We start from the raw sequence: 11270 nt of genomic DNA, 5'->3' as shown, positions 1-11270 counted from the left end.
AAAGTTTGTATAATAGTTGTATCTCCAGTTCAGGTATTTATGCTCTGTAATGAATTATTCTTATACAAATTTATATTCGTTGAAAAGAAACTGAATGATATTACTTGTTTTACTATCTATCAATCTATTTTCCAATATATCAATTTCCTCCAGGGCTGAAAATGAATCTTGATATTTTTTAATCAAAGTTTGAATTTGTAGCTTCAGTGAAAGAATCTTGAAATAACTTTGAAGTAATTTTGTAACGACAAAAATTACTCATAACACACACTGTCCCGTTACAAATGAGTCCCCTTTTTTCTCCATTCGAATAAAAATCCTGCCAATTGCGTTTTTCAGAATTTTAGTACCGTTTCCCCGCACGAATACACAACGGAAAAACCAGATCTCACTCGCGCGGCAGTCGAAGATAAGACTCTTTTGATTCATGAATATAAAACGACAGAGTACCCCTCACTCGCATAGTCTCGTCACAAACCCAAAACATCGAACAAAATGAAACGGTTACTGTGTTTATCGTTAGTCTTGCAGGTGGCTCTTCCTGCAGCAATAAGCCAAGAGTTCACCGTTCCGGTACCGCGGATCCAGGTCCTTTCTCCCAGAGGATTCCGGGTCAGCATCCCGGATCAGGATGGCATCCAGCTCTTCGCGTTCCACGGAAGCCTCAACAAGCCCATGAACGGTTTGGAAGCCGGTGAGTTTTCCAGAGACATCTTGATCAAGACCGACGGCCAATGGGTGTTCGAGGATCATACCACGAAGTTGAAACCTGGTGATGTGATTAACTACTGGTTGTTCGTCATCAAGGACAGGCTGGGGTATAGATACGATAATGGAGAGTTTCACGTGAGGGGTGAGTTTTGTTTGAATGAGGTTGGGGTTATTTTTGTCGAATAGTGACTTCGGTTATACCGTATTCCCGGAAATTGCGTATTTGCTCGGTATATGGATAATCCTCGAATTTATGAAAACATATTTTATTCAAACTATGAATTATGGTATTTTATGTTGTTTTGAATTCAAAATATAAAAAAGCTTTTTCCCTAATGTTATAAAAATGATTTGAGTTACACAAACAATCGGAGAACTGTTTGGAATAACATTTGACGTGTTATCTTCAAATAAATAATTGCATGTAGAATATACGACGTTACATATTAATTTTTTACTAATGTAAATCGAAGTAGATGAAAATCAAGGTATCATTTGAAGCATCCTCTATAAAAATAAACTACGAAATCATTGTACACTAATGTGGTTTCTCTAAACATTTTCAATAGGCCTGTATCACCCACTATTTCTTTCAAAAAATCAGTTGCCTGGCAACGGTCATTGTGGCTTGATAAAAATGTAATAAATATATGATAAACTTTATTTGAAAAATATATGACAAAATGTATCGCTAGCACAGTAGCTTTTTCAAGTGATTATTCATGAATCATTTAAAAAAGCTACTGTGCTAGTAAAACGTGATATACAGGGCTATTCAAATTCGTTTCTGTACGTGGGGATCTCGTAAACGATGGGAGATAGAGTGTCGTTTAAATCGTGGCAAAGTTGCGTATTTCAGAGACCTATTCAATGATGTAAAAAAATTGAATGTAGCTCTTTTGGTTTTTGGAGAAACCAAAAAATCCCAAATTATTTTTTGTCTATATCTTCTTTATTCGCAGACATATTGAAAATCTTTCAGCATTTTGCTATTGGCACTTGATGTGAATATCAGAATATGACCATGAATCTTTTATATAGGTTAATATCTGACTTGGGCCATCCCCATCTTTGAATTTTCAAATACGGACCTGTATTTTTTGTTGTAGTTTTTGGATCGTAAACGTTCACTCCATACTGAGAAATTAAATTCAATTTTATATTTCGGGATGTTTCCGTAATAGTTGATTATAATTGTGTGAATTATTCCCTTTTAAATTACGGCCCTGGAAATTGGGTGACATCCCGAAATATAAAATTGAATTTAATTTCTCAGTATGAAGTGAACGTCGGCGAAACAAAAAATACATGTTCGTTTTTAAAACTTCAAAGATGGGGGTGGCCCAAGTCAGATGACACCCTGTATAAAAGATTCATGGACATATTCTGAGAGCCCACATCAAGTGCTAATAGCAGAATGTGGACATTTTTTTATTATTTCTGCGAATAAAGAAGATATAGGTGAAAAAACAATTTGGGATTTTTTGGTTTTTCCTGTATATCTCCAGAACCAAAAGAGCTATATTTGACTTTTTTACATCATTGAATAGGTCTCTGAAATACGTAACTTTGTCTTATGGTTTACGAGATCCCTATGTACAGAAACGAATTTGAATAGCCCTGTATTTTTCAAATAAAGTTTGTGGAGATCAAAGCGTGAGGTGTAGTTTTTGAAATTACTGTGGATCTTCATCAAGTAACGGCCGAATCAATCAGAAAAAGAAAATAATATGATTGATTGGAAAATTATGTTTTTGCTACCATGAAAAAATTCAACTATTTACTTTTGAAAATGAAACTATTTTCAAAAAGTATTACATTTGAATGGAAACATCCTCAACATTTATGTACAGGTGGATTAGAATGTTTTTTTCTTCGTGACGTAGATAATTGATTAATGTTTTTTTAAACTACTGAATGTCATTTTGACATTAAGCATTGAAATGGTTAAGGTCAAAATGACAACAAAATCAGTTCGTCATTGAAAAGTTTTTATTAAAGTGAAATTTGAAGAATATGCTACTTATCCAGCAATTCAAGTTTAGAATTCTCATCAAATTCTGACTGCTCCACTGCTCCAGCAGGTATCAAATTTCATCGAAATTTGTTGAAATCATAGTTGAAGAAAATTAAATGCAATAGTTGTTCACCATTCCAGTATATTTTCCGAAATAACTATGTTTTATAATGGAAAGATTTTCATAAAATTCAGAACACCAAACATCTGAAATTTCAATTTCAAAACCTTCAAATTCAGTAGCTTGTGTTAGATTGAAAAAATTGCCAATAACTTTTTTCGATTTTTTTATTGAAAAATAATAGAAGAATAATCTTATAGTAGAGTTTCCAAATATCCTTTTAGTGAAAAAAAACATATCGGTCGAAAAATGAAAGTTTTATGGGGGTTCGTCCATTTTAGTAGGGTCACATCATATATTTCAACATTATCGATACATCGAGAAAATCCGCACTGTTCGGACACACTGTATATGATTCAAAAATTTTGAAAAGGATAAAATGTCTCAGTTGTCTACAAATTTGAAATGTATCTACAATTATGCTTCATTCTTTTTATCAACATAATTACTTCGTTTTTTCTTCATCACGCCCAGGGTAATAATTTTTTCGATTCCTTGAAAAACTGATAGGATCAGAAATAGAACACAATTAATTGTTGGTTGATTATCAACACATATACTCAATTTTTTTTTAAATCGCTTCTGCAGTCTGTGGAGATATCTGACCATTTTTTTCTTCACTGTATATTTTTACACCATTATGATCTTTTTCGAGTATACCTCTGTACGTAATCGTTTCTCTAATCAGTTTCACGTTCAATGAACCCTTGAAAAACTATAAGTGAGTACTTATAACGACATATGACTATGGTGTCATAGTCGAATTTTTTTTCCATGAAATAGTATGTTTGAAATCTGTTCAAAATGTATTTTTTTTTCGACCAGCTGTAGCCCCCTATGAACGACAACCCTCAGAAGTCGAAACTTGTGTGAGCAGAGGATTAACTAGGTCTCATCTTTTAATGAGCCATTCTTAACACGGTTCATCAATTTTTGGTTATTTTTCAGAATTTCCTATTGTTATTGCCGAAAAAGTGTACTTTTTTGTGGAATTTATTATGTTCCACAATAGTTTGTTGATAAACTTCGATAATAAAGACTACTTCAAAGACTATCACCATTGGTTATCGAATTTCAACAGTCATCCAAAATTCTCAATATCATTGATTCTGTGTATTGAGTTATATACTTCTCCTCTAATTCCCCCAGTCTATATTTTTACAAGTCTTTGCTTTGTTTATAAGTTCAAAAATATTTTTGTACATTCATCTCCTTATATATGATTCACCGTATTTTGTCCTTCCTTGCTGTACCACATATATTTTTTTTAACAAACTGATAACAGATTTCTACACATCTAATGAACATCTTGAAGGAGCGGCTTCTCACCGGCCATGACTCAATATGACCAGTTATTCAAAGATTTTCTTCACAATTTAGGTTTTCACTAATGATTTTTCAGAACAGGGCCCTTTATGATGTTGAAAACCCCATTGAATATTTTTTTCTTCTTCTCGGCTCGTTATTCTTTTGAAAAATTTTTAATTACGGATTTTTTCAGATCGATCACGTCGATAAAAATGTATCAATCTGAATGAACTTTCATTCCATTAGTGTCTCTTTTACCCCTGTTGAATATATCTTTTGCTCATATATCACATATTCTATAATGTCTCATCTTTTAGCATCTTGTCACTTTCATTTCTTTTAGACATTATTATTATTTTTATATATTTTTAGTTATATTATTATTATAAACATTTTGAATATTACATTAAATAATGAAATTTGGAACAATCATGAAATACAAATCAATTCAAAGAACTGAGATTATTAAAGACATTATTGTACTCGCTTTGTCGCTTTATTTCTTTTAACTTCCGGAGTGGCAAAAACAGTCATTGCTTTTGTTTGAAATTATTTTCAAATGATGACTAATAAAATTGGTTCAAACTTCAAATTACGTGTCGATTATATTATTTCATCGTATTCGAGATATCACAATCAACCTCAAATAATTCTGCACTCAATCATGTACAGTATTTCCAAAATTTTCCACATTTATCAAATTGAATTCGTTTCCAGTTCTCATGTATCCTGTTAAACCAACCTAAAAATTTTCAGGAACCCCATCAGGTTGTTGTTTTTTTTCAAATAAAAGGTGGATTGGAGAAATTATATTCGAATGAAATTTGAAACATCAAACTAAAAATAAAATTGGATGTAGTTTTGTATAAAGGCATTACGGTATTGGCAAACGCTACAACCAGAGAAAAATTCCAATATGTATCATATGAGCATGAATGAATAATGAACATAATTCAAAAGTATTGCTCGATTTTGTTTACAAACACAAAATGAAGATATTTTATGTCGCAACATTATGTGGTTTATCAATAATAGATAATGGGTTATCAACGTTGACCGCGTAGCAAAACTGAAGCCGGTATCTTTAGTACACATTTTTTGTTTATTTTCATCAAATATCTGTTGACAAGCACCAATTCAGATTTTTAATTGTTGGAGCTTGAGAAAAGTGTTCGGTAAATTTTCAACATATAACTACTGTAGTTCCAAAAAGGACAATGGTTCTCGAATGTAGGTAAAGGTACAGCGCTGCCTATAGATCGAGGTGACATGAAGCTATTTGAAAAACTACCTAATTCTTTTTGTTATCAACTTTTTCATAACATTACAAGTTTTTGGTGGAGTATATTTGTATAAGTTTCCTTTTATTTATTGCTTCAGAAACATATTCAAAAAATTATCTTGTTCGATTGGTGACCTAAAAATTAATTTCAAATATAGGATGAAAAAAATAAATTTTGTCTAATTTCTACTGAGTTTTTAATTTGTTACGACCGGTTTTGGTTTCTCAAGTAAACTGCTGTAGAAAACTATCAGATAAAAGATTGAGTTAGACGTTTGAGGACATATTTTATAGTTGGTAAATTCTCCAGGCTTACTTGTGATAGGAGGGGAGCCCACGATACAAAATGGGGATTTACTCCAGCGTTATAAAGACATATTAGGTTGCGAAGCTTAGAAAAAATGTTAATGTGATAAACTTCTACATCGCTCAACCGATCGTGATGACTTGACATGAATAAGTAATTTTTCATAGAGAAGGTTTTTAGGCTATCAATTTTTCTGTAACTCGCCACTTGATGGCGCTGTGGAACAATTTTTTAAAGCACTGTTCTATAATACTGCGCACACAACGACACTTGTCGTTGAGTTTTCAGCTCCTGGCGAGACAAATATCGTCAAAAACGAGGAGGAAAAACGGATAAAATATCGAGATTTTCTCTTCGAACTCCGCAGACTCTATCTAAATCATTCTGTCAAGATGGTTGTTCTGATTATTGGAGTCCTTGGTGGAATGATGCTCTCTCTACTCTTGAATCTCAAAATCATACCGGCTTGCCGCACTAAGGCAGAAATCTTAGCCGCACAGATGCAGAAGGCTGTCATTCTTGGCTCACTGCGCTTGCTCAGGGCACATGATTCTCGGACCCAATGATCACTCTCCCCACGGTGTGAGGAGTGGTCATTGGTTGATAATACTGGCGCGCCCTCCCGAATGTATCGGCATCGTCCATAGATATATATCTATGGACGATGGTATCGGGGCTTCGGGGGATAGGGCCTGACCAGCGCACACTACGTTGATAGTTGTGTCGGTATGTGTTTATGATTGTCAGGTCTGAAAAGTTCATCAAATCATCTGTTTCAAGTTCTCAATCATTATCAATGAAGTTGAAAAATTATTCACTATATTGCCACAAATATAACTCATATTTTTTTTTCAGATGTCCCACCAAGCTCCACCATATTATATAACCAGCACCCTTCAGCCGAATCCACCACGAATAAAAAAGACAAGCCTGAAATATATTCAAATTGTCGATGTCAAATGATGACCTATGTAATGAATAAGGTAAACGATTTGGCATTAGAAGTAGAGAAACTCCGCGAAAATACAGGCGTTCTTCAAGAACTGATGGAAAAAAACGAAATGGTTTCGCAGGAAATGAAATTCGAGGGAGTTCTGCCACCATACGAAGATGCTGCATATGTGGCCCAAGTGATCATCAACGGAAAGCTAGGGTTATCTGTACCCGTATTGAATGCTAGTCGTAATAATGATAACAGTATTACTTTTAGATTAGCCAGTTTAGGTGATAAAGTCACTGTGATAAAAGTAGCTAAGAAAGAATTAATCAATTCGAAAATTAAATTAATTTATTGATCTACTGCATTTCATTGACATTGCAAATAACCTCTTTTTGTGCTCAGAATTTTGAATACGCCGGCAGATAGGCTGGTAGAGGAGAATGAGATTGGAGACACCACAGCTTATTTCTTGAATTAGGTCGTGCCTGAATTGATGCAAGAATTGAATTTTCCGCGATTTGTGCAATAGTGTACAAAAGTGCTGACAACCCTAAAAAACATACCTATCCAGCTGACAGTTTGGGGTTGTGAAAATGGAGCATCATACGATAGAACAACATGTTTTTATTCTGTTTAAAAAAAAATCTGTTTTTCCGGTAACCAGCTGTCGCACCCCTACGAACGACAACCCTCAGAAGTCGAAACTTGTGCGAGCTAAGGATTAAAGAGGTCTTACCTTTAAACGTGTGATTCCTAACACGGGTTGGACGGTAGCAAGTGAAGATCGATCGTTCAGACTAGGACTTGAACCACCGACCAACACGGCAGTCAATTCGAGTGAGTGAACAAAGCACCCACGCTGAAAAATAACGAAAATTTTACGGTTGACAAAATAAAGTCGGAATAGAGTTCCGACTTTCCCAGCTGCGGAAAGAATAATTGAAAATTCAGGGAGCCTGGATCCATTAGAGACACATACTGGTCGTCCAGTATGTATGGGAGTATGGCTGAACATCCAGGAACATCAGAGTGGTAACGTGCAAATTTCAAGAAGCTTTCTGTACTCACCAAATATCTGGGTTTCATGCTTACAAAATTCAGTTAAGACGATAATTGAAGCTAATATCGATACTCTGAGGAAATAAATTGTTGAATGTATTATTGAATATCATTAAGTGGATGCTGATTTCTTAAGCACAAATATCCTAAGTGCACATGTTATTGTCGAAAAAAAAATGAATTCACAACGTATTCCGTGCCAAACTGAATGATATTGATGTGACCAGCATGTGGTTTCCACAAGATGGTGCTACATATACTGCGTGAAACATTCCCAGGTACTGTCTTGTTTTGGTAATCAGAATTGGTCTCTCGGATTGTATGATACAGTACCCTTAGATTTCTTCTTATTGAGTTATTTGAAGTCAAAAATGTATGTCAACAAGCCCCCATTCGCTCTGGTTTCAACCAAATAAAACCACATTTATGCAAAATGGTCATGAAAAATTTCGAAAAAGAGTGCATATGTGTCAACAAGATACTATTCACTGCATAATTCGTTGGAAAAGTAACAATAGGAATACTTAAAACTGTGTTTTTGTTCAAATCAAATTTTTCGTTACTGAGACACACTATATCTGTAACACAGGTACCAGAGAGTGGGCTGGAGCCTGTAGAATAAAATATGCTCATAATAACTAGAGCTGCAGATTTACTGCTTGATTTTTTCAACCTATTGTCATAAGGCACAGATTTTAACAGATTTTTTTACCAACTATCAAGTATATTATATACTAGGCAGTTATTTTTTAACAAATTCCTTGATAAAGCTACTGTGTTAGCAAAACATGTGATAAATTTTTCAAATAAAGTTTGTGGAGATCAAATCGTAACGACCGAATCAATCTGAAAATTTTGGAACATATTGATTGTGAGGCACAAAAAAGCGTACCTGAACAATTCCCAATTTTCATTATTCGAAAAGGGGATAGTTATCTTCGTGTCCCGTTTGTAACAATAACAATTTCTCAACGATATTCATACTATTTAAAACCAAAAGTATTCAATGTATAGTACCTATTGAATTGAAAATGATCAACTCCCACAATTTCTTAAAAAAAAATGAAAAAGCTAGATTTGGGTCAACCGAGAACATTTACTCATTGTGCGACAAACATGAGAAATTATTATTGATCTTTCATAGATAGTTATTACAATTCCTCAAAGTTTTCCTTATCTTCAGTCATTTTATTGACATGTATTGCCAATAAAAGCCCTCATATACTGATGGATGTAGCCGTTACTACGTGATAAGAAATCATAATGAAGAAAAGAGAATTAAAACTTTTTATGTTTTTTACCACTTTTATTTGTAACATTTGTAACTAACGTTACTGCAGTTTCATCCTATAAGGACACTCTCAGACTTATACATGAATGTATACTTATGCATTAATGTATACATACATAAGGACATTTTCAAACTCATACATTGATGTATACTTGTACATCCTTGTATAAGTTTTGAAAATGTCCTTATGTACACTTATACATTGATGTATAAGTTTGAAAATGTCCTTATAGGACGGAACTGCAGTAAGGTTTATGTATAAGTTTGAAAGTATCCTTATAGGACGAAATTGCACTAACGTTGGTTACAAATGGAAGTGGTAGAAAACATAGAAAGTTTCAATTCTCTTTTGCCCTCATATACGTATCTATACCGCATTAATTATGATATCGCATTCATCATGATAATAATTGAATTTTAATATCATTATGAGTATACTATTACGTCACGATGATAGTACATGAAGACAGTCATACTTATTTTATTGATTCTCAGCCATAAGAATCTTGTTCAAATTGAAAAGGGTATATTTTTCGGAGGCATAAGTTTTTGGGAAAATAGTTTTTCGGCTTTAATAGAAATTTGTTATTGTGACTCTTTGACATCCTATATTGTGTAGCAATCCTGTGAATTATATCTGATTCAATTCAATTATGAATTTTTGGAATGCACAATGAATAGAAAAAACTGTTTTTTGTATAATCCAATGTATAAATCAGTTTTTGTCTGAAAATTACTTCTTTGCATGATAATCATATCTTCTTTTCGAACTATCGAAAAAAATGAAGTTATGCTAAGAAAATGGGTTCTTGGAGCATTTACTTTGATTTTGCTCATTGGAGGATGAGATGCAACTGCACCATAATTTCACCAGGATAGAAATCAGGAGGATTATTTGATGTTTTCTAAATGAAGCAAAGTTATCCCTAGAGAAAAAGTAACCATAGCTTACAGTATCTCGATTATTTTGAGTGGCAACTGATATTTTGTTAGCCAAATAAATTTACTGGAATCAAAATTGTGAATTCGAAATTTCGGACAATAAAGAAAACATTTATAATTTATCACCTATATTTATCAACTGTTAAATCCACATTCACCTTGAGGGCAGATAGACATTGAACATCGTGTCAACAAATCAACCAATAGATTTTTGTCCAACGTTATCATTAATATAAGATAGAATGAACATCGTTATGTATATTTCCTCTAAAATTTCTTATAAAAAGCCATTATATCATAATCGAATCCTGTGTGCTCATTGAAAGGTAATCATCATCTTCACACAGCAACAATTTGAATTTCAATTAAACATCAATTTATATTTCAAATGGGAATCTTGGGAATATCGAAGATCACCTGAAATTTTGATGATTTCCTAGTAACATTATGTTTAATCGATTAGGTACCGAAAAATAATGGGGTTTATTTCATCAAGCGCATTTCTCCTATTATGTAACATAAATGTTTTTGTTCCATACTTTAGTTCTTTAGTTACCATGAAAAGCATATTACCTGAGTGTCAATCATGGTTCAGACCTGACTTCAGTTGCTCAACTGTCCTCCTGAAAGTTGTGAATGATGTGCACAGATCTATTGATAATAACAAACTCTCTCCTCTGATTTTATTGGACTAATCTAATGCATTCGATCGCATACACCATAAACTATTTTTTGCTATTTCGGGCTACCTAGGGATTTCGATACATGCTGTAGCACTACCAAAAAGTTACGTCTGCAATCGTTTTCAAATACAACGAAAAATCTCATTTAATACAAATTGAAAATGGTGTTCCTCAAGGTTCAATATTGGGACCTCTCTTGTTCGTTTTATACACACCTCATCTTGTTAACAAAATATTATTTATCTGCTGATGCATCTGATTCTAATGTCATGCTCTTTGGTAGAACAGCGGCGAGAAATCATTGTTCTGGCCTCATAAATATTGTAACAGATGGAACAGAACTTTCCTTGAAAGGAGTTACAAAAAACTTCGGCCTATATCTTGACAACAGTCTTCGTTTTAAAACACACATTTCGTAAATTCTGAAACGGGGTTATGCAAATTTGAAAATGATATATTCCAAAAGAGCATTTCTGAAAAAAAAAAGTAAAATTATACTCTGCGCTGCTTTAGTTCTTTCACATGCCAACTACGCAGACGTAGTGTATGGTTCGGGAATTTTGAAGAGTGATAGTTTTAGAATCCAAAAGCTCCAGAATGCATGTATTA

The 11270-nt window shown here is 33.5% G+C and overlaps 1 protein-coding gene across 1 annotated transcript; it reads left to right on the top strand.

Moving 5' to 3' along the window:
• Nucleotides 1-398: 398 nt before the first annotated feature.
• Nucleotides 399-7042, top strand: LOC111511898 (beta-1,3-glucan-binding protein). The gene is made up of 2 exons (XM_074181468.1): nucleotides 399-853; nucleotides 6602-7042. Exons 1-2 carry the CDS (start codon nucleotides 496-498, stop codon nucleotides 7039-7041), a joined length of 798 nt encoding a protein of 265 aa, XP_074037569.1. The 5' UTR covers nucleotides 399-495; the 3' UTR covers nucleotide 7042.
• The last annotated feature ends 4228 nt before the right edge of the window (nucleotides 7043-11270 follow it).

This window comes from Leptinotarsa decemlineata, unplaced genomic scaffold (assembly GCF_025532065.1).
Source record: "Leptinotarsa decemlineata unplaced genomic scaffold, Ldec_3_MD MMD2_tig00026314_RagTag_RagTag, whole genome shotgun sequence".
NCBI lineage: Eukaryota > Metazoa > Arthropoda > Insecta > Coleoptera > Chrysomelidae > Leptinotarsa > Leptinotarsa decemlineata.
The sequence above is the reverse complement of the archived record's forward strand: the minus strand, read 5'-3'. Positions and strand labels throughout refer to the sequence as shown.